General features: G+C 39.2%; 1 protein-coding gene across 9 annotated transcripts in view; it reads right to left on the bottom strand.

Moving 5' to 3' along the window:
* The window catches only part of RPS6KC1 (ribosomal protein S6 kinase C1), a 90,513-nt gene that overhangs the window by 21,637 nt on the left and 43,859 nt on the right, over nt 1–25,017 (bottom strand). For 8 of the 9 annotated variants that reach the window (XM_074863689.1, XM_074863694.1, XM_074863690.1 and 5 more), the window contains 3 exons: nt 19,429–19,521; nt 9,435–9,482; nt 7,708–7,840 (listed from right to left, as the gene is read on the bottom strand). In XM_074863689.1, the coding sequence (XP_074719790.1) occupies nt 7,708–7,840; nt 9,435–9,482; nt 19,429–19,521 (274 nt within the window). The remainder of the gene's footprint in view (nt 1–7,707; nt 7,841–9,434; nt 9,483–19,428; nt 19,522–25,017) is intronic. The other variant, XM_074863698.1, reaches the window with a different exon arrangement.

Genomic DNA, 25,017 nt, shown 5'->3' with positions numbered 1-25,017 from the left:
CAAGACTTGTTTTTGAAGGGAGGAAAAAAAAAAATCTCGCTGGTTGTGGTGAAACTAAGTATATTAAAAATATTAAGAGGGAATTCTAACAGCTTGAGCCCAATGGTAAAAATGACAATCTAGATCTATTAATCCACATGGTTTCTGCCATAAGCTACAAACAGACTTAGTAGGTCAGAATGACCCTTGCTGCTTTCTAGAAGATGATGAGAAAGGATGCCAGGTGAACGAACAGAAGCAAACAGAAGCAATGCTCTAAGAGAAGGGAACAAGAACTGCTATATTGACCACTGTATTGCATAAGCACTTTAAATACTTACCCAAAGATGCATTCAAAATACCTACAAGTGTGCCATGCTACAGCAGCAAGTCATGGCTCATCAGCCACCCCCAGCAGAGCCGCAGCCCTCAAGCCCAGCGAAGCAGGCTGCCCCCCTGGGTAGTGATGGACTGTGAGCTGGCCTGGACACCAGCGACCTGCTGCCCTGCATCAGTGAGACCAAGGGCTCTGGTCCTGCCAGAAGTGCCTGACGAGCAGGACCTTGCCTCTGTGAAAAGCAGCGAGTCCATGCAGACTCTTAAGATGAAGCCACTTGCCTTAAATATGACATGTTACACAGCTGTTCCGCAGGGCAAAGGCAAAGGGAGAGCCAGGGCAGTGCCTTTTGAGTCCTGTAGCTCGCATAGGACTTCAGAATTATGGGTTTTAAACTGATTTAGTAAAAATAAAAGTTGTTCATCCCATAACCACCAATAATTTTTTTTCTAATATTACATTTTTACATTTATTCATGCTTTTGCTATGGAATGGCAGGGAAAGAAAACAACATAAAAGAAAATAAGAAAGAGAGTGAGAACATATGTATTTTTATATATACGTAATAGACTTTCTCCCCTTTCCACTCTTTCATCCATGACAAAAGAAGCCACATTAAAGTTTAATTTTACCCCAAGATTCTGATGGAACAATATTTTTATAAATTAATTTTCTTAAAAATTTTAATTAAATTACTTCAAGTAAACAGTGCTTGCAAAATAACGTTGCCCCATTTATTAACTAGGCATGGAATTATTCAGGGTTGTTTCATACCAAACAATAAAATCTCATTTGACAATCAGCCCCCTGCTGCATTGAATAAAATACAAAGTCTCCCCATCCCACCTGCATTATATTAATTAGTACAAGCAAATGCTAAGTATTTCTGTCTTCATATTACTAGTGTTTATTATTTGTGCTTCACAAATTTCATATGAAAACACAAATCTCAGGTTTCAAAGGGCATTCACAGAACACAACCCATGAAGACCCACATTACATTTTTGCAGCTTTGGACAGTGCCTGGCACAACAGCCCCTCAGCCTCCAGGCATGGCTTTAATGCAAATATTAGCACCATCAGTCCTTCCTCAGATGGAAGTATAGTAAGAAAAGGTCTTTCTAATGGAGGCCTGGGTTGAGCTTTGACCCAGGGGTGCAGGAAGCTCCAAACCTTATTTCTGTGAGCTATTGTCATGTTTTTTTCCTGTGTCATTGCTGGACACCAGGTGTGCTTTTACATCTGACACCTGAACAGCTCTCACTGACCTAAATGTTTCGTACCCCTATATTAAGGTAAGAAGGGGCTGGGCTGCCCAGCAGTATGAAAAGTGCAAGAATTACTCTCACGCAACTTAGTTTATCACCTATAGACAGGTCAAGCTGCTCTCAGGACAACTCCTGTCTTCTGCTCCCTCCACCGGACTTCATGCAGCCTCCACTAGATTTTGGCATCTACTCAAAGTGTTAGTGTAGCTTAAGAAAGAAGGACACCCAAGAAGGATTAAGGAAGGAAAACAGATGTGCTGAGATCAATCCTTCAAAACCCCACAGAAAAATCACTGGAAGAGTCCAGAGGTTTAGGTTATGTTTTTAAAAATATTCAATTTCAAATGCTTTCAGCAAACCTAAAATTTCCAAAAGACAATCTCTTTATCCTTACAGTATTCAGGAATTCACCACTGTCCACCTGTGAAAACAGCCAGAACTGAAACAATAACTCATTTTCTATTTGTAAATGTCTACATTTACATAAATACAAATTTGTAAATTATCTTACCTTTTTAAAAAAAGAAGGTGCTCATTAATAATCGCTTGGACTTAGAAATCACAGTGGAAATGACTACTTACTGTAACTCCAATTTAGAGTTAAATGCAAGTAAACAAATAAAAAAAAAATTATTATGTCCAAATATGTTTACATACAAATATTTCAAGACTGGCCTCCTGGTCAAGTGGAAATACGTAAATAAATGCTATTCAATAATTGTGTTCTATAGTGAAAAACAACAATTTTATTCCTTTCTGAAAATGTCCAATCCAGGGTCAAACAAGAGTGATATTTGTATCTGGGTATATAATTATGCCTTTATGAATGACATACTAATAATCTTTTCCCCTCTCCCCATGTGTTGTGTAAGATCAAGAAAACCCATTAGCAAGCCATGCTAATATAGTATCAGGAATCTATAAAAACTAAAATTACAGAAATCAATCCAAACAAGTAAGCTTCAGTCATTGTCAAATAGAGTAACATACTAAATAACTATAAAAGCTACTGTTTTAAGCTAAAGTTTATTAGTGTTTAATACAATTTCAGAAGTACACTATTAACATAACTAATTATTAAGATTATTTTCTTCTACCATGAACTGCCTCTACAACCAGTCTGGCTTATTCTTTCTGGTTTTATTAGGACATGAAAATAACCAAGCTCTGTATTCTATTAAATGTAAAATTACTTATTAGAATTGCCTTACTTAACCACATTTCCAGCACTCTGGAGGTTATACCTCTGGTTCTAGACAAGGAATCTAAAAGGTGAGTGTCCAAAATAATCAACAGGAAATTTCAGCACAAAGTGATCAGGTGATGAAGCTGGCCAGGAATCTTGTTAGTTCCATATCTTTATATTCTTTCAAACATTTTTGCAGTTTTTTGTTATTAATAGCACTTGACAGAGGAACATCAAAGAGAAGAAGATACAGAGACTATATAATATGTACCATAGGATAAAATGAAACCTAACAAATCAGCAAATTTAGCCTCCTAAATATGTTTTTGTTCTACCTGACAAGCAAAATTCATGACCTGTTGGATTTTTCCTCACCCGGTGCTCAGACACTTACCATTTCAGCTTCACATCCTGAAAGACTGGATGACTAAGGAATCATATTCCAAAATAAATCAGTGGCTTTTGCTGGTTTGGCCCATGAGTTTACTCTGAAGGACAATATACTCCAATTTGTGTAGAACTGGAATGCAGCTAAGAATGGAGCTATCACTGTATTTAGGAAATCCCTAAGAAAGCCAAAGTGAACAATCCAGGCTTCCAAATAATTGTGATCGGATAGGGAAGAAAAACAGAGTACTGAAAGACATCTGCTTGAATTACTCTCCAAAACTGGGCGCAACTCTCTGCATCACTGCATAAGAATTTGTTTATGGCCAGAAGTACCAATCATAAGTCATGAACCTCATGCGAATTAATATTCTTCCTTGCTGGAAAAAAGAACAACCTTGTCATTTTCTTAGAATCGCTGTTCTCCTTTTCAATAAAAACACATCTACTGATAAACATCATCATGTTAATATACAGCTACTTAAAATTATGCTTGCACAGTTTCTAGGCCAAAAGAGAACCAGACACATAGGTACTACCATGATACAACAATAATGTTCCACAGCATCCCAATGGCAGCCACAGTGAGGTTGCAGCATACACATGAATTGGAAGCTAATCTCCAACCTAAATCTCTAACATGACAGTAGTTACAAACACCAGAGTTATATGCATGGCTGCTTCCACTTCTGCTGGTGAATCTCTGCTACAAAGTTTGCTAGTTTAGGCAAAGCTCCCAATTCCTGACGCACTTTGAGCAAAAGCTATTATTTCAAAGCAGCCTCCTGAAAAAGTCATTTGCCAAGGCCCATACCACCTTTGCTACATTTTCCAATTGCTGTTGAATATTTACCGCTAGCACTATCTCCTTTCCTAACAACAAATCTCTAGCTTTGGAAGCTAGAATGCTACCATGTTGTTGTCTATCAATTCCTGCGTGCAGCAAGCCTCTTCAGCATGAAGTTTCTTGAGTGCTCTCCAGATTGATAGGAACTCCAGCTTGTTTATGCTTAAAGAGATTTGACAGCTTCTAACAGCCACTTAAACTTTGATGTCCCATGGAAGCCCCCCAGCCTATTTTTGAAGCATCTGTTTCTAAAATTTCTGGAGTTAGTAGTGCCAAGAAGAAGCGAGGCCTTATTAACATCAGATTGGCTCTCTACCACACTAGAATTTGCCAAGTGCTTCCCAACAAAGCTACAAGATAACTTTATGGACTTTTGTGTTTCTGAGACACTCTTGAAGCCTCCAACTGTGGCCATGAGAAAAGCCTGTAAGAGAACCCAAGACCTCACTCATCAATTCTGAGCATGTAATGGCAACATGATATACCAAAAGGAGGGAAAAAAAAAAAAATCAAACAAAAAAGTCTTCATATGGCATAAGAGTCTGCGGTCAAGCTTGCAGAATTCCATACAAAACCCTATAGTGCTGTACTTAATAATACAGTTAAAATTTACTAGGAACAGGAAATACTAAGCTTCTTAGCAAATACATAATGTACATAACATTAAAACTCCGCTGAATTTGCTACAATTCAAGCCATTGCCCACTTAAATTAATATTTTATCCTTGAACTTCCCGATGGTGTAGCTAACATACCTAACATAATAGATAATCACCACTTATAAATTTGACTGGCAGAATCTTCTTTCCTACTGGAATAGAAGTACTTGGAGTATGAATGTTAAGAGCATTCATAAAGTCATGGAGTAAAATTTCAGAGATTATCACTTAAAAAGTACTGTCCTACAAATTTTCATCATTTCCCAAAATTAACTACAAGCACCTTCTCTATTTATATTTGGTCTAAGATGGATGAAATTTTAAGATAGCTTTATCTATAGGGATTCCTGACATCATTATCCTTATAATTTAAAGGATGAGTGCTACTAACATAAGACTGATGTGATCGAGATCATCATCAGCGGGGTGAGCCAGACTAGTCCCTGCATATAGTACAGCATAACTTTAGCCCAATTTTATTCATGCTTTATTCATGCAGAACTAGAAAATGAAGCCTTTCTCCTGATTCACTTTCCAGCATCAGTCTCCTGGGACAGCGTGAGGTGCACAGGCGTAGAGGTGAACAGTTCTAGAAGCAACACAAAATTATTGCCCCAGTTAGGGATTTGGGATCAGGCCCTATGCCTGCAGTAGGCTTTTTATATGCTTTCTCGGGCAATTTACTCATCACTTTGTATGCCAGCTATCCCTCTTTAGAACTGTATATATTACTCCTTTTCCTCTCTATTTGCCTGTTCTGAGCCCAGACACTAAGTTCATGAAAGCAGGGGACTATCCTTAAAGAAATTAACCTTACTAATGCCCTGATAATCAGGGAAAAGTCCTTATAGCCCATCATTTTTTAATGGTTTGCAAACAAGGATGGAGGTGAATCCATTTCCAAACTACTTGCTGCTTTATCAGAAAATGAGGGAAAACCCTCTGCAGTTTATAAATTAGACCCACAAGTGTCCAACTCAAGTGAACACATGTATCATGTATCACCAACAGCCCTTACCCACATTGAAATCCCTTCTGGTCCCCACAGCTCTCCTCTTCCTCCTCAGCACAGCCTGCCAGTCCTCCATCCTCTCTTCAATGCTCCCCAGTTCTTCCCACGCTCCCTACCCCTTGTTCCCCTTCAGAGCTCTCCCTGTAGAAAGCACTCATAATCTTGTCAGCACCTCCTCTCCCAACTCCACCTCAGAATAACCCATCTCCCTCCCACAAGTCTCCTACTTGCACGGCTTTGACCCACAGCTGGGAGAAAGGCAAAATGAGCTGTGGCTTCCTTCGCTGTTGGCAGATCAAACAAATGGCATGGGGTGCTGCTCAAGGCTGTGTGTTGCACAAACCTGATTTAGAAGGCACTTAGTAAATTAAGAGTCCTTCCTCCATAGAACTCAAAACATGACACAGCCAGTGTTGGTAAGAGCAAGACATTCACGCCAAGCACATTTCACTGCATTTGTGAGCATGTCAAAAACAACCAGGAAAGAGTCATTCCTTTTTAAGGACAGCATCCCATCCATTTGAAATCTTAAGCTTATGTTTCTGTTCTTAAATGAAAGAGCTCTGATCATGCAATGTCTCCATTTTTCTCACTATTGTCACAATAGAATTATCACTTCCACGAGATCATCTTTGTTAACTGGTCACATTATGCATTCCTTAAAATTTTTGTTCTCTCCATCTGACCACTACTCCCCCCAAATTCCGCTACTACTTCACCCAGTTTTCCATCTGTCTTGAGAAGGAAAGTTCTTCCTGAAGAGAAGAGCAAAACAGTAGGTCTTCAGAAATTGCAGAAATATTAGGAACATGTTTTTTTAAATTATTACTTTATCCCGTCTCTAATCCTTTGATTATGCCCTTAAGGGCAGTTGGTATCTGACAAGGGTGGTTTTTTTGTTTGGTTTGGGGTTTTTTACATATTATTTCTCCAGACAAAATGTACCATCTTATGTGGAGATTAGAGTCTCCAAGTTATTCTGCTGAATTACACGCACCTCAAGAAAAGTAGTATTGTACAGAGCAGCACTGTAAACCCTTGAGATCACCATCAGGCAGTACTGCAATGTGAGGCTTTTTTTCATGCATCACTGCTCATGGCAAAATTAAGTGACACATAGCAGAAACAGTCATTCATGTTGTAAAGTTAACTTTAACTGGCCTTGTGACAAACTGTTCATGAAATAGCCAAAATCTAAGTTATTGGAAAAAAATAAATAATACTCAATGTAATAAAATTATCCTATCAGTTAGCTTAGTTCCTTCATATCGTCCATTCTGACTGATTAACATTTCCTAAAAAGAGAACTATTAGCAATCCCAAAATTTATATTCTGCACTCATTCTAAACAAATATGGGTAATTACATTTAGGGAATATTTAAATCCAGGTGTTAGACGAAAAAATCAAAATGTAATTATTTTGTGCCACCTGTTCCCTGTACATTTAACAGGAATTTTATAAATAGTTTGAAGGCACAACTCTGTGGTTCTGCTTTGAACTCCTGTATGATGCCACTAGCTATTTTCTTAAAAATCCAGATCAGAATAACTATGCAATATTAACCAATAGGCAAATGTTCATGGTTTTTAGCAGAAAGTTATTGAATTCTTTTGTAAATATTTGTCATTTTAACTGTAAGATGCTAAAAAGACTTATTAGCTAAAGTTACAAAAGTAGCCAAAGACTTTATCTCTGAGAGATGACTGTAAATACCACAGAATGTTGTTGCAGTCAAAGCACTCACTCTCCTATAGAAAATAAACAGTTGGAAGCTTTCAATATTGCTACAATTCAAGTAACCCATCAGGATTTGCGGCCGTTTGAAACAGGAATCAGATCCACTGCAGAATGAGGGGGAAAAAAGGAGAGGGACAGAGGATGGGAGTGGGGTGTCTTACATGACATCTCTTAGGCACACTAAAAATATTTTAATTAGATGTATGAGAGATTAATTTGACAATGAAATGTACCATTGATTAAAACTTAAACCTTTGACTCTTTTCAACAATATACTTAAACAAGAGACAAACCTTCTGCATGCTGTAACACGAGAAAGACAGACTCCTCGGAGATGATGTACTTGTGCAGACACACCATGTTGGGCACACAGCGGGGGATGATGGTCGTTCTGCTCCTGCTGTACTCACTACTTTTCCTTAGACCCTGACAGAGAACAAAAAGGTCAGTTGTACCCTCAGTTGCCTTTGGAGCCTGCTGTGCTCTGTGTTTATCAACCAAACTAATCTATCCGAGTTACTCTGGGCTTCAGAGAAACCACTCATCTGCTGCTCTATGCCCCTCGGTCCCCCGAGGCTGTGCTGATGGCATCTGGCGCATTTCCAGAGAACAGAAGATGGCACAAAGCTGCCATTAAAATCAATTACATGGGTCAATGTTTTTATTAGAATCTCTCTCAAACTAAGTCATCAGGATGACACTCAGTTATTTCCCTGTGACCTTTTTTTAAAATTTTATTTTTGTGTGTGACCAAAAGACACTATTAAAAAAATTCAATTCAAGTTCTAAAGACAAAAGAATGCCTTAGCCTTATAGGTAATCCTCACGTTTCCATTGTACTTCACTAAAGACAACAAACACCACAACAAAAAGGAAAGGAAAGGATTAGTCTCCTTGAGAGGTAATGATTTTTGGGAGGTAGCACAGAGATGAAGTTGCCAGAAGTGAAAAAATTGATGTGGGAGGGAGAAAGGGAGGGGAGAGAGAAAGAGAAAAAAAAATTATGTCAATAGTGTGACCTATTACAAAATTGATAAACATAAGCCTTTAAATGGGAAATTCAATGTTACCCTATCTGCCAGTAGATAACATGAGGTTCTAATACACAATACTCACAAATAATCCTTTCTCAGGAACAAACAGGTTTTCTGTACCCTGCACATACTTAAAACAAGCAATTTCAAAGGCCAGATGCACAAAGTTAAGGCAGTGTTGTAAGCCAGACCTGAAGTGAACTTACAAAATGTTAACAACTAATTAGAGCTCCATGTTTGGGACAGGTTTTCAGCCCTTTCTCCCATCAGCAGTACAATTCACGTCAAGGGGAGTCTGAAATAATGGCCATAATAACAATACTCATACTAAACTAACTCTCAGCATCACAGATGCTCCGAGCATACTGGGATCTTGATCTGAGCACTTTCTGAAACACAAAAGAGTAATGTGAAAAATTTTATTCTGACCAATTAAGTATTTATTAATCCAATCGTTTAGTAACATTAAACTCAGTTTTTACAGTCTATTGATGTAAAATATAGGAAAGCAATTTTGAATAAGACCAGTCATCCATTTTATCCAGAATCCACTTTGGCCAATATCATATTCTTCAGCTAAGGGAAGACCAAACACAGAGTGTTGTGGATGTACTTGGGCTAAGGAGACTTCACCTCTTCGGCAGCCTGCGCATGTCCTGAGCCACCAAGGCTTTACAGATGTTTTAAGAAGCACAATGAAACTGGGATTCTTTACCGAAGCCTGCTGAGGTGTTGGCCTCAATATCTGGTTGCAACTCAAGTGAGTAAACCAGCACATCTGAGCACTAGAGCCGTTAGAGAGAAAGGAAGGGAAAGCAACTGAATATCAACAAAAAGAATTCCAGTGCGTGTAATAGGAACGTATGTATTAACATATCAATATATCGTAGAGATAACTCTATACATTAGATGCAAATTGATCTTTGTGTGGTGGTGTAATTTAGGAGGCCAAACTGTTTAGAGGAGTAATAAAAGACTTTACTCACCTTCAGTATAAAAGTCTGCTGTGTTCTAGTGTCCATTACAAGCAAAACCTAAGCAAAAAGTATTCAGAGAAATATTAAGATTCACATGAGTAAGTAAACAAAACACAGTTCTTAAATCTAATGTTGCATATTTTTACAAAGGGAGTGATACAAGTAAAAAAAAAATTAAAGCTCTGTAGCATACATTTGATAACCAGTCTTAGGAAAGAAATATGACTGAGGATATAGATCTCTACAGAACTACCAGAATGTCATCTGATTCCCAATCTAACTTAAAGAATGAATCCTAACTTCATAACAGAAATAACCAGTACTTCATAATTACAACAGTAATCTAGTAGAACCCAATTTATAGAAATGCAATGGTAGCAACACAATAAAGCACAAAGAGTGCTATTGTAAACTAGTATTAAGGTAACAACAAAAAAAAAGAGGATTTATTTAGAAAGAAAAGAGTGGATGGGTTCGCTGCAGAGAAGAGAACATCTACAGCTGCAGAGAGCATCTCTGTTAGAAGTGCATCACCTCTACTGAAAGCACTTTAAACAGCACAGCAATGGGAGTTGTACTAAATAACGACTATCCTCTTAGCAAGCTCAATTTATTTATGTGTTGAAAACAAAATAAACAAAAATATGTATGCGTATATATATTTGGGAAACTGAATTTTTAGGGAGCTGGAACACTACGCATCTCTGTCTTCAAATCACCCTGATCAGGAACTGTTTTCAAACTCCAAGAACACAAATGTACTTGGAAAGCACCAGCTGCAAGACAGCTACACAAGCAGCACAAGCACAAGCTGAAATCTCCTCTAGGAACAAGCGTGTACACTCACTGTTTATTTACAACAGACATTGTAAACTTCCAGTATAAACATTCACATACAGTTATACCAAAATATTGAGGCTGCAAATGCCAGCACTGGGGTTACCAGACTTTGGAGTTCAATAAGCAAGATGCAGCAACTCCAAGTCAACAGACAAGATGCAGTGAAGACCAAGTCAGCTCACATCAAAAAAGACTTCTTGCAGAGGAATGACATGTCAGGAGTAGCATGGTGTTGGATTCATCAGGTGACAGGAGAAGGATGACACAGCACACAGTCTCCCTTATCTCCCAGCTGTGTGGGGCAGCGATGCAGCCATGCCCTGCTATCTCTGAAAGGGTGAAGCCTACCAGGCTGACATGCTGACTTTCTCCATGCCAAGGAAACTGTGGAAACAGCCGTCCCAAGCAGTGCCCACAGTCAGGCAAGGCAGAGACATGCAAAAGGCCCAGGCGGCTGAGCCAGGAGGAGAGGTCTCAGGGTAGGGTTGTGCTGGCCTTCCCCACGCAGCGGGTGGAGCAAAGCAGCCTTTGCTCGTTGGGATAGCCGCATTCAAAACACTGCCCCTCATATCTCCCCATCGCACCCCTGAGCATCTCAAGCAAGAGGAGGAGAATTGGAGTTTTTTCTAATTGTTTCTCTCTCACCAAATTTCACCAAAAGAAAAAGTAACAGACACCTCTCCGTCTCAACAACCCCCTCTTTTACTAGGGTTGTACCCAATTTTAAAAGCTGTTTTATTTCATCTTGCAAAAAAAATATCAACAGAATTTGGTCTTACTGACGTTTTTTGACCAAGGAATGACACACAGTTTCCATGTCAAGGGCACAATAAGGAAGGGCAAATGTCCTCAGGCCACTGAGTTTGCCAAACAACTTTTCAGGCCTCTTACCTGGGGCTTCCAGAAGCAGTGGAAACCAGCTGAATAAGTAACAACTGTAAAACTGGTTTTGTTATCCTTGCTTAACCAAAAGGTGTAAAATTAAAATTAAAAAAAAAAAAACCCAACCAACAGCCAAACAAACTATAAAGAAAACCAGAAGAGCAAGAGAAAAATAAGAGCCACTTTACAAGAGGTGCCAAAAGAAGATAAACATGGTTCAGAAACAACTGTGTGTTTACAGTCACTTTCCTCCTTCTTCTCCCAAGTTTGTTTGTAACTAAACACTGTTCACATTGAGGCAATAAATAGGAGAACATATGTGATTTTTTTTTTAAATGTGCCCTTTGACTGTCAATATCTCCCAAACAGGTGTTGGCTAAATGATTATAAATTGGCCTCTGGATACACCTCTTCAACTGAGCCGTACAGGACTGGCGATAATATAATTAGACCTAAAAACATCAGGCTGGTGAATGCTTTCCATCTGTTTGGCAATAATGTTTAGTTAACAATAGTCTTTAAAAGAAGCACCTTCAACTTCAGTTCTTAAAGTTATTTATAGGGCCATTCTTAACACACCAGCACTCTTGCTAACAAGAGCTTTAGCCACTTGGAAATTATTAGCCATACGGCTGTATATGAAAAGGAATGGCAGCATTTAACATCTGTATCTCTCCAGATTTACAAGCATCAACCTCATTTAAAGTCATTTCTTAATGAACAGTTCCGTGGTCTGTATTAATATTATAGTTGCATGCACAAAGATCATAAGGAGCCAAACATTTTTTTAATACCAACAGTAGGCCAATCAGTAATGAAGCTGTCAGCATAAAGGACAGAATAATAGCTTCTTTAACCCTCAAACAGGATTTGTTCATTTGTAGAGTAGAAGACACCAATTTAAAAACTGCTCATGGGTTTGCTCACCTTTATAAAGACAAAAATCTAATTTGGTACTAATTTGATACAATTGTCTTTCCAATAAAAGGCTCCTAAAGCCATCTTTTATTCCATGATAAAACAACTGCTATAACTAAAACTGTCATGAAATAATTACCTTTGATAGCATACCTTATTGCACAAATACAATTAATGTATTCCTCCCTTTCATTTTTCACACTTGCTTATCAGCACTGTATTAGCATATGGTGTAACCGAACAGATTACTGAGCCCTCACCCTATAAGATGACATATAGAATGGCTACCACTAACGCGAATAAAGCAGACAAGGGGTCCCTTTAGGGCTAGCTTCATCTGTTGTTACGTTACAACATCAAAATGAAAGTAGCAGCTACAGTTTTATAACTGTAATAACAGCAAATAATATTTGTGTGCCTTTGAGGTTAACTACCTAGATGGACTAACCAGTCTTACTAACCAGTTTCTTTCTTTTTTCCTTCCCATCAAGCACCATACCTTCCCCCAGTGATGGTCATCTACAGCTCCACTACATTTCATGGAAAATTATTTCTTTGCTGGTTCAATACTGACCTTTCTGCAAGACTGTTTACCTTAAAAGGGACTCCAAGAAGCCCAGGAAGAGCCATAGAAGTGCTTTAGAAATTCACCTAGTGATGCTCCATTTGGCCCTAGCGGACTGTGGACTTTACATGGGCCCACCAAACCAAAAACCTGTTGCAAGAGGAGGCAGCCTGCATGCATATTACAAAAAGGTGGTTTAACCAGATTCACCCAAATAATTAAAGGACTATATGAATGAATAAATCTCTATCAGAGAACTGACATTTCAGGAAGGGATAAGGCCAGGAGAGAGATGGTCACAAGTATATCTGCTTGACTTTTTATCACACATCCAGAGCAAAGGTGAGCAGCTCTTGGAAGCATTACCAGGCTGCTGCAGAAGTGCGTAACAGTAAGCCTGCCACTGACCCAAATGCCAACTTACTCTCCTCACCTCATGCTTTACAGCCAATTTCTAGATAGTAGTGCTATCCCAACAAGTCTCTCCTGTTTGCATTCTTTCACACTTCTCTTCCATTGCAAAAGGGAGTGCTTCAGTAATTCTTTTTCTAAGATTTCTTTTTAAAATGCAAAGTGACAAACCTCCACTCTAATGGCACTGTGGGACAAAACAGGAATCCACATAGCATTCCCTATGGCATAACTCTGTTCTTCTCCAGAGCAGATCACACAAAGATGCTCGCATTAGACTAGGCTGCTCCTAGCTTGCATAAGCTGATGGAACCTGTTTCACTGATGATGACTACTGTGTAACTTGTAATATTTAATACCTCCTAACAACGAGCTGTCGGCTGTAACATTCAGCATCCTATCTCAGAGGGGAGGGAGAAGAATGCACAGCAGGGCATTCCTGGCCACTGAGCAACTAGACTGTGACACAAAAGGAGACAAGGCAAAATCCTATTTGTAATACTAATGTACGAACAGAGTCAAGGTCTACATATCACGCTGGCTTTTACGGCACTGTTGCTTACTCGTTCTTTTCCTATTTTTCTGCACTGATGACAACCTCAGTGTGGCCAAGAACACTAACAGTCAAATAGCAATTGCCACAAATAAACATATAATGTAAATAAGTGTCTTCAGCAGCACAGACATCCCTATTTTGTACAAGCACTTGAGGTCTCAGGCACTTCCCAAAACACAAGTGAACACAGTAGCGCTGCGTAGAAGCATCTCACTAAAGTGGCAGATAGCAATACCCCTCCGTGATGCTAAATAGGATTTTCTACTTGTGATTTTTATTTTTTTTTCCTAAGTCAAGGGTTAATTCTGATGCTGACAGCAGCTACTTAAAAAAATTAGCTTCTTAGATTTGATTTACAGGGTATCCAACAGCTTAGTGGAAAATAAATTAAATTCAATTCAATATAGTAGGTGCAATTAATTGGAGAAAAATAAAATAAAACCTGCCTGGTAAATAACCATAGCCTAGCTTTAAGAAAACAGTTAATTTTAGGATCCTTTACATGCACAGAAATTAGCAAATGTTTCAGTATGCTAATTTTTTTTAATTAAAAGCTATTTCTGCAGTAAAAGCTCTTTCATATGCACTACTGATTCTTCATCAAACGTTAAGTTTCCAACTTAACACCAGTATAGCCGGTGGCAGCCTGAAGGTTTACCATCTGCTGCCACCCAAAGTCACGGTGGCCACCTTCAGAACATATGCATCAAAGCCCTGAGATAAGAGACTGAAGGAATACTGCAGAAGTCAGCATAAGGGGAATCACAAACCCAGAGGCAGGCAACAGGGAAGTCACCAGGAAAAAAGAGAGGGGTGAACCATGAGCCACCCTACTGAGCACCCAACCAAGGTCACGGGGGACAACACTGGAAGAACTAAGGACTGCTCTAAATGCACTGCTCTCCTGCAGGTTGCTTTAACATAAATGCAGTCCTCTAGCACACTGCAGACATTTGCTTTCCCAGTCCCCCTTTCTTTTCTGTTTTTTTTTCCTCTCCCTTCCCCCCAGCTCAGCATCTAATACTGATTTTTTTCCAGTCTCCACACTTCCAGGACGTGGCACAGAGCATACCTGTGCTTTTTATTTACTTGAGCAGGTTTTAACACTGATTAAAATAAACACCTCAAAACACGTTTGCTTACAAAAATGTGGCTTTAAGTTCACTAACACAGGTTGAAAAACAGCTCGTGCCTGATCAAAGAAAATGGACTGGGATCTCTTATGGCAGTACCAGATACCAGAAAGGTTTTGAAGATACATCAGACCTAAGGGATTATTTTAAAACCAGCTTCATTCTGTTATTAAATTGCTGTTCTACACTGAAAACACATCATGTAATAACATCACCAATGGGCCATCTATTAATTCTGGTCCTTGTCTCTTAAACAAACACACTCTTATCATAGGATAGATTCTCTAGCAAAAGTCCTACAAACTTGAAGATGTATCACATGATCACCTAGGATTTTTCTCCTTGCATTTATCTCACCTGATGGAAAATCCCGTTACAGGTAGTGATGGACAACCAGGAAAGAGACAAGTTGGTCACCTAATCCCAACATGGGTACTTGGGACTGCAGGAAAATCTTAGCAGGGGCTGGTGCACAGCTGGGTGCTGCACTCAAGGCACGGTTGCGGTGATGAGGCAGAAGCAGGAGTGCAATTCCCCCCGCTCTCCTCGGCTGTACCGGCTGTCAAGGCTACCAGGATTAGAAAATCTACTTAACACAGATTTAATTCTTGTCATTTTTCAGATTACACCACCCAGACTCTCGCTCGTCTCCCTCTGTCGTTATAAAAAGAGATTACATTTGGCTAACATGTACAAAAAATGTGATTATTGCTTATCCTTGTACCTGTGCAATATGAATTATCTTCAGTTTGCAATTATTCCTCCTTTCAAACTATTATTCTAGGGAATTTACAGCTCGTATATTCTATGACTTGCAATAATAGTGTACTTAAAAGACAAACGGTGCAGCTTTAAATCATGCAAATGGTAAGCAAGCAGCACATATTCAGATTAGAATTTTTAAATACTTTTAGATGGTTGGTAACAGAGAAGAAAGCCCACTTTCTTAGAGCAAACTAAAAACCAATAAATGACAAATGGTGAAATATTGACCTAGAAAATATATCTGGCAGGTTTTACTAGAGAATATGGTTTACAGTATGAAATGCCACTCAGCATCACAGAGGAATTGCCTGGCCCCAATTATGTACTAAGCAACTTAGTAATAGCTAGGAAGACAAATAATTTTGGTTTAGAAAAAAAAAAAATCTCTAAAAATTATTTCTTTCTGGAGGCCAGAAGATACATATAGTTCAGCCTACACTGCAATATTTGATAATTTAGTTTCTATTTTATAAAGGGAAGGACAAAATCTGCATTACTTTACCCAATCTTAAGACTGTCTTATGTCAGATGAAACAAAACATTCACTAAAGTCGAAAGACATTTTAGTGAGACAAACAAGAAAGAAGCTAGAGAGAAACTAAGGGTTATAACAACAAAACACTCAGAGATGTTCAGACTGGTATAATGGAAAGAATTCAGGAAAACAAGTGGCAGGTGTTTGAGGGCAGGGAAGAAGGGACACAGGACTCTTTCTAGCTGGGAGAGAGATTGCATTTTAAAGTTGAGCAAGCTTTGTTACTCAGGGCTTGAAACCTGACTGTGGTTTAGGAATAATCCCTTAGCAGTAGGGAAAGGAAGGTAGTGAGCCAAGAAATCAGTTTTGACAATGACTCTGTAGTTGATTTGATTTTGTAGGACTTGGCAAGTCACTTAAGAAAATAAAGCGTTATCAAAACATAAAATGAGCTTTTAAAAGTTTCTTTATTTGCATTAATAGTTACTATTATTACTCAGTTTCAGATTTTTAACCATTTTTGCCACTGCTATTTTCCACTATGCCATGTCTGGACGAGCAAAACTCGCTAGTTGATTGAATTCATTATAACATTTTTTCAGCCAGTTTCTCTGAGCATCATAATGAAACAAGAATGAATGTCTGTACTCGATCATGCTGTTTATTACAGCTCCCTTTTCCCCACACCTCTTATGTACACACAGTCACTCAGTCAAATTCATACAATGATCTAAAGACACTGGCAATGTGCACCTGAGAGCTGGGTGAGAGAAAACGTCTGCTACGGTCAACTCAATTTCACAACTGCAACAGTCTTTAACCTCACCTCAAAATAAAATGTCGAATATTTAAGTTTCTAACAAACACTAACAGGATGTAGTTACCTATGTCCTGTTACTCGTGCACAGCACACTGCCATAAAAAGAGCTCATTTCGCCTCTGCTCTGATTAAATTCCATTAAAACTAACCATAACCTGTTTGAATTCAATTATGGGTCTGAAAATTATGCATGCAAACTCTACATATATTCTATATACTTCTGCTTTTTGGCACTTTCACTCACCAAGTAGACAAGTAGTAATCACACTTTCTAAATAATTAATAATACTGATTTGGTTCTTCTGTATATTTCTAAGGTCAATTCATCAAAATGTACTACCAGTTATGACTTCTCACAATAGCACAAGGCCACAAGAAATAACCTATACTCAAGATCAACAGAATTGCTTCTAGTTCTTCAGAAAAGAAGTTACCTACTTCTAGAATCCTCTTCAGAAACTCCCAAAATAATTTTATCAAGGCCCTGATGAGAGTGCTTTATTTTAAAAGGTTTCAGACTGTATAATAGAACTTAATAAACAGCGTATTGAACAACAAGCTCAAATGCACAGACATCTGCAGAAGAACTGATCACGGTCACACCAGTGCCAATACAGACAATGTGGCTTGATGGGGGACCAGGGGAGGGGATAGAAAAGACATAAAAGACAGTCATTGGTTACAGAGGCATAGTTATTACTTAATACACTCTGCTTTCAAGATGAATCTTTAAATTGAATGAATCTAAATAACAGAGGGTTCTAAAGAATAAGGAATTGGGTTTGAAACAGCATTGTGAAGGTATCCAGCAGCACCATAACAAAGTCATTTCTTTAGGGGCCAGTTGTAGCTTCAAAAGAAAGATTTGCCTAGGGCAGAAACTCAGCACAGAATCTGCAACCCTGATTTTTAATTAGGCAAATTTTGAAAGCAAAAATCTTTGCTGTGCCAAAAAGAAGTTTTACACTTTAAGGTACATGAACTGATAAAATAATTGATCGTTTTGGGTTGGTGATAACAGTAGATAAAATATTTAGATATTAGCCTGTTTTCAATGCGGTACCTCCGGCAACACTAACAAGAGCTTTGCTGCCCAATCTGCAGCACCTCAGAGTCCACAATATTTGCAGGACAAAAGCCACCTTTATAATTAGATTAAACCTCTATTTTCAGCAATGTACATCTCCAACACTAAGATCTTGTATTTCTGTCATCACCAGAACCCTGATTCTTCCCAACTCTGTTTCAAAGATCTGGACACATTCAGCTCTCACCTGGAAGCCTTACTAGAGCTGTGCTCAGAGAGATCTAGGAGATCTGATAACACTAAGGACTCCAAAAGCTTCATTCTGATCAAGCATCTTCTCCAGTCACTGTTCATTATTCTTACACAAGAACGAAGATACTGAAAAGGTTAATTTCCAACACTTCTGCAGCCTCACATTGTCAGACTAATTCACAAAGTCCGTGCCTGCTGCTTCAATTTAGTGGCTACTAATTTAGTTAGTGCCTACCAAATCTAACAGGTAGGTGCTCTTTCCAACCTGTCTCTCTGATACACATAGAGTAGAACGCAGCATAAATTCTGTACTTACAAGTGAGGAAAGAAGATACAATGAATATGAAGTCAGAGCTGAGACAACCTTGTGTGCTATAAAAACAACCATAATACCTAATGTATATAGCCCTCTGAGGACAAGTTATCAACTTATGCACGGAATTACAACAAAATGGGCAAAGAAAAACAAAAATCAGTTCCCATAGCTAGGTTCAGTCCAACATGAAAAAGAAACTGAGAAATACAGACCTTAACAGACCAGCTACAGGTTTTCTGATGCACAATACAAATGCATAAATTGACCATGCATCAGTACGTCATGCACAAACGAGGGGCTACATAAGGAACTATCAAAAGGCACAAGAGAATTGGCACAGCAAAAAGGAAACGAGCCTTTACAGTCTGCATTAGCCACCACCACATTGCTGAATAATACATCATCTTAAAAGTATTTGGTAAGGTGATAACTAATCAACATATCAAAACAATGCAGCAATTCTTCTGGTCTCTTAATTAGGCTTGCAAAAAATCCGTATGGTCCTTTACTGTTTACAGAGGGGTATTACCCTGGGATTTTGGAAGACATTATTTACATGAGTCAAAAATAAGCTTGGCTTCACTGCTGAATTGCTGGCTTGGCAGGGGATTTCAATTCCAAATTCTCAGGGAAGCAGAACAGTCATGTGTGTCTCCAGCCCCCATTTCAAGTGACAGTTCAAAAGTAGGAATTTCTACCCTTCTGTATTTCAAGTATCCACCAGATTATACAAATGAAAACATATCAACTCATTCTTACCCCAGTATGGTAGCCATGACTTCATTTTTGAACAACAGGCCTCATCTTATTGAATGCCACCAAACATGTACCTTATCCTTTAGCTCAAATATATTTTGCATGACCTTACATGAATTGCTTAGATAAAAGCCTTTTTTCTTCTACTTTTGTTATTTTAAAGTGCAGATGCATTTGAGTCATTTTCCCCTTTTGTTTCATATCCTTAAGATCCACAGCTTCAAAGACAAAATGTCAGCATGCAGTCGATTTATGACTGAATTCTTGAAGAGACACTGAAGAATTACCTTGTCAATCACCCCAAGGACTCTGAAGGCCTTCAGTTCCTCGGCAGGGCTCCTTAGGTTCCAAGAGGGCCTTGAACTTAGTGATCCTGGAGGCTAATGGAAGATATCAAAGATTATACATCAATCAGGGTGGTACTTGAAGGAAGACTGCCTGCTGAAGCAAATGCCAGGTCGAAGGAAACTAAATTTATCATAAATCAGAGAGAGTGAAGATGAAAGGAGAAGTTTCTGTTTGTCCTTAGTGGGGGAAAAAAAAAAAAACAAAAACCACACAACAACTTGCAAATAAATAAAAATCAAGATAACATTGAAAACAAAAATTTTAAAAAGAAAAAGTAATGCATTTTTATACTTTCTATGCTTAATGGAACCTGGCAATCGATTACTCAATTCTTACCCCATCACAATAATCAATCAAAGCCTTACAGGTATTCTGGATACAAAATAATTCAGAGATCATGGAGAAAGAGAAAGCAAATTAGAGGCTTTTTAAGTCTGAAGAACATAAAATACAGAATTATAAAAGGGGTCTCTGGTGAGCTTTATGAAATCCTTTTAATAACAAGGTGCACAACAGAAAGGATTCCTAAAACTGCCTTAGAAAAAGGTAGCTAGCCACGTATCATTAATCTAGAAATTAACACCATAGCAAGAGAATTGTCAGGTGCTAATTATTCAAGTAGTTAATATGCATAGATTTTTGTACATGCTATGTTTTGTAGTTTCTCAGGGCAAACTGAAAGCTTCGTGTCAAAGGAAGGAACAGTGTTTCAGCTGGAAGTCTTCTGGGACAAAGATCAACCTCTTAAGCACCACATACACCTCTGGCACATTAACAAACATTTTCAGAAGTTTCTAGTTGCCAACTGAGAGAATTCATTAGATCCTCCTCCAAAAATTCAACATGCAGCTTCTAGTAGAACCACAGACCTGGATCTCTTCCTCACAAATACAGAAACTTCATTTGCAGAGTTGTTGAATGCCAAACTCCTTTTAAGCATAACCTGGCCTCTCCAAGTACCCTTCTACTGCACAAAGGTAAAAGAAGAGGAAGGTGAAACTCCTTGATTTTTAGGCTTCTAAGAGGCAAAAGCTGTTTATCTAATTTGTCAGCATCCTGAGGCAATATTTAACAAATATGTCACAAAGGAAAACTGCTGGTAAGCAATTATGCTGTGGATGAAATGTTTAAGTATCAGGAAAAAAAATCAAGAAATTTTCCCTTATGATCAGAAACTCTCAGAAAAAACAAAGATCCTTGCTTCCTCCCTAGTGTTTCCCCTCCAACATCTTTACTGTGCTATCCTCAAAAGTCCAGAGCACCTCCCCTGAGCCCTCCCCAAAACTGGTTCCCCTTCATGTTGTCAGTCAACCACCTTCTCTCCTTCCAAATTATTTCCCAAAAATCAACTCTTATTTTATCATTGCCTGCAAAATTAAACAGAAAGGTTCAAAAATACACGTTCAAAAAGCATGGAGAAAAGTTTTCTTTTCTCTTGTGTTGACCTACTGAGTTCTATGTTAAAAGTAGTTTATTATTTATCTTTATTTATCTATCTGGGTCTTATAATTATTTTGTCATGTAAACACTGCCAAGCAAGACTGCCAACAGCAGTTAAGAGAAAACAGCCCAGATTATACAAATCACTAAAGGTTTTAGTATGAAGAAGAAAAAAGACTACATTAAGTTTTTTCTCAAAACCTAATTTAAGTTCCACGTTCTAGCGAGCTTTTGGAAGGTCAAGGGAGTTCTTCTGTTGGGTTGTATTTTAAGAGTGTGCAATTTTTCTGCAAAAACAAAATACTTGCTTTTGAAACAAAGAGTTGTGCTAACACAGAGTTTATTCATTACAAGATTTCAAAAGCATTCTAAGGAATACATTTAATGAAAGAATATTTCCAAATCCTCTAGACTACTGTAAAAGATTTCCACTTCTATCCGCATGCCATTACTTTTCATAACCATTCCTCCATAATCAAGCTTTTAAAATTTTCTCTTATGCATAACATTTCAACCATGAATTAAGTTCATACATCTCTACAGAATAGTGGTCTAATAATGCTATAGAGTCAGACTTCTGAGCCCATCATGCCTGAAGAGCCCAAAAAAACAGTACACATTTTTGGGTCTTCTCTAAAATATGACCAATGGTGGCACAGTCAGTAATACTGTGCATACACATTGTTTTCCATATACACATTCTGCAGTCACTTCTTACCTTAAAACGATTAACAATCACATCCACATCTCCATAGCTCCCAGTAGCTTCTCCACTTTTATCAATTTCATATATTTTTTGCTCTTTATAGTACTTTGGCTTCACTGTTACAAAGTCTAATAGTGGAGCCCAGTGATGAGGAGGAATCACATTCTGTTGTGAAGCAAGCCAGGAGCAAACTCTCAATACCCAATTCCCAGAACTACAGCAATTAAGCACTCTATGAAGCTGCCTGCTCCTCTGAATAGTGTAAAATCCAAACTCAGCATCTAGCCAGCAATAAGAAAAATAACTAAACCAAAAAGCTTTCTCAACAAAAATAGAGGAACAAAAAAAAAAAAACAGGAAGGAGAATAACAAAACTCAGAGGCTTCATTTGCCTTTAGAAATAAGGCATTTATATTCTAAAGTGGCAGGCTACCTCTGCCTGCAGAAGGCCTTCAGCAGCCTGTCCAAATGCTCAGCATGCTGCTCAGGCATCCCAAGACCTTCTTTCCTATGGCTAGGCCCTATGTTTTGAAATTACCAGACTACACTGAGCTGCACAGCTGGAGTTATCTGACTTGGGATCAGTGTCACTGGTTCCGTTCCCACCATCACCTTTTGGCTAGCATATGCTAATTTCAAGTGGAAAAGGATGATGCTGATCATGATGCTGGCCTCTGCAAAGACCCAGAAGCTAGTGGCCAGCACTTGCCTTCTGAAGGCTCTAGCTTTGCAAGCTACACAATGAAATAGGCAATAGCTCTTGCCTCAGCTTTGGCATCACTGTCAACAGTGATAAGAGGAAGGGGAGAAAGAGAAGTATACCACCAGCCAAGCAAGAGGTAGAGCCTCTTATGTTAAACTCGTTTAAGGTAAGAGCACTACCCCTAGCCCAGTGACACAAACACCATTTGATGGTAAATTATTCTACTGCTGACCCTGCCACCTTTGACAGCAATCACCACAGAACCTCAGGACAAAAAAGAGCACTTTCACCAACACCAGTGCAGAGCTGCACATCAAAATCCGATCTCCCCTCACCATTTAGAGGTCTGTGTCAGATGGCTCCACTAACCATCCCGCTGTAGCATGGCCAGACCCTCAACTGCAGCACAGAGATGCCTTGCTGACCTGTGGTGCGAGGCTCCACACCATGGTCTTGAAAGAGCTTCCAACTCTCCTGGCCTGGCAGAACATCCTGGCCCCTTCTTCACTCTGCACCATGGGAAAACAAGGTTGCATCTCTGCAGGGATCTGATGCAGACAGAGCTATGGTGTGCTTCAGAAGGTCCCCTGTGATCACCAATTTGGGACTGCATCTTCCCTGAAGCGGGGACACATCTGGGATCATGCACATCTGGAACCAGCAGCAGACAGGTACGCAGAATGTGATCTTGGAAGCCCTAAGACTGAATTTCCTATTTTATGTTAAATTTATATCTCACAGAACTACAGCAGGGTATTTTCTTTACACTTACGTAATTTTCATGCACATTTAACGAGAATTTTAGGAAGTAAGATATCCTATGAGAACTGCAAAGACTGAAGACTGCTTTTCCTGTTTCAGCATCAGGCTTGCATGTAACTCTTGTTACTAAAATGCTTTGAAAATCAAAAAAAATTGACATGTTAAAAGACAACAGATTTTATAATGGTGCAAAGAGAGACAATTCTGCACATAAAAAACTGGGCATAAGTAGAACCAGAAATAATTTCAAAGAGCAAAAAAGTATGCATTATAAAAATACCAAAGTTAAAATGGACCTACAGCCTGTACACGTAGCTGTGTTGGGCCTCAGCTGACAGCTATGTAAGACTGCAGCTTTGTGACATTCAATCCAGTGTGATTCTAAGACTGTTGCTGCAGCTCCCACTCAGGCTTGGAGGTGGCTCCCCAGAGCTGCTACTTGTAAAGGGGCGGAGGAGAAAACACACTTGAGAATCTGCAAAATGGCCTGCTGCTGCTGTTACACAGCATTCTTGAGCATTTGTCAAGAAGGCCCTTGGTGCTGCTATGCTGTGCTAGAGGAGGAAGAGAACGTCAGCATTTGCTGCAGCTTGTTTTTCCAGAAGGTCTGCATGCCTGTTTACAACCTCCAGAAGCTGTCTCCACACCTCCCACTCCTACAGGTCACTGCAAGGCTTTTCTCAGTGTTTACAAGACCCTGTCAAGTGAGTTCCCAGTTCATGGTCAGTCACAGTTGCATCAGTTCCCTGTGCTTCTTTTCAGCCTTAAGAAGTCTTCTATCCACCCTTAAGCTCTCTACCCATAACCTTTTTTTAACAGTGCCAAGGGTTCTCCAAACACCTCCTTTTGTACTCCTCTCTTCACCATTCAGACTTGCCAGCAGCAGGGTGGTTGCTAAGGATGCTATCCTTGAGGATAGCATCTACACTGCTGGCTTTTTGTTGAGGCAAGAAAAGTAACAAACTACTATTGTTCTTTGTCAGTTTCCATGGCATCAAAGATAATTTTTGCTTCCCAGCTCTGAAATGCCAGGCCTCTGCCTCTAGGGAAATCTGGTCTTTGAAGAGGCAAGGGCCTGGCATTTTGGGCCACAGAAGAAGAGCTTGCTTCCTTCTGCCCCGGGTCCCCAGAGAAATGCCACCGGTGCTTTACTGTCAATTGGTGTTCAGATGGCAAATGGTTGGCTTGGGGCACGTTTAGCAGGCATAGTCTTTTGAGACTGCTGCACATGGTTCAGCACACAGCTAGCAGCCTGAGCTTTTGGGAGATATGAGAGGCTGAGGGGTGCAGGGCAATAACAGAATCTGCACTTCTGAGCTTACCTTTCTTGCTGGACATTTCTCTGGCCTGGTGGATGAGAAAGAAGTAAAATGTCATGTCTAAGAAGGCCAGGTGAGCCTAGTTTTGATGCTGATCATTGTGGTTGTTCCTTGTAAGGGCATAATAGGAAACACAAAGCTATCTACACCATGGGTGACAAAGCAGTTCTGCCTTGTAACATCAGGCTGTGAACAAGAACACTTTATCTTAAACACTGATGCTTGCTTACTAGTCAGACCTCTTCCTCCAAAGCGCAGTCTCAGCACCCCCACTGCCTATGAAGTTCACTGCACTGAACCACACTTCCATAGCCAAATTGCACTCCACCCATTGTAATACAGGCACAGGTACTGCTAGGGTACAGTATTTGTTCATCATTTTCTTGCAAGCCAATTTCAGTTACATGGTCTAAACTATGCCGGGCTAACAGGTGTAACAGCACTTGGCCATGCTTCTAGGAAGGGCTTCCTTAGTGTACTAATGGAGTGATTCTTCTCAAAGACTCCAGTGTCCCTCCAGCACGGAAGAAGTGATGAGAGACCTCCTTACAGATTCATGTGAGCAAAGAAGGCATTGTACAGTGTTATTTAAACATTC

The sequence above is a fragment of the Strix uralensis genome, chromosome 3 (genome assembly GCF_047716275.1).
Source record: "Strix uralensis isolate ZFMK-TIS-50842 chromosome 3, bStrUra1, whole genome shotgun sequence".
NCBI lineage: Eukaryota > Metazoa > Chordata > Aves > Strigiformes > Strigidae > Strix > Strix uralensis.
The sequence above is the reverse complement of the archived record's forward strand: the minus strand, read 5'-3'. Positions and strand labels throughout refer to the sequence as shown.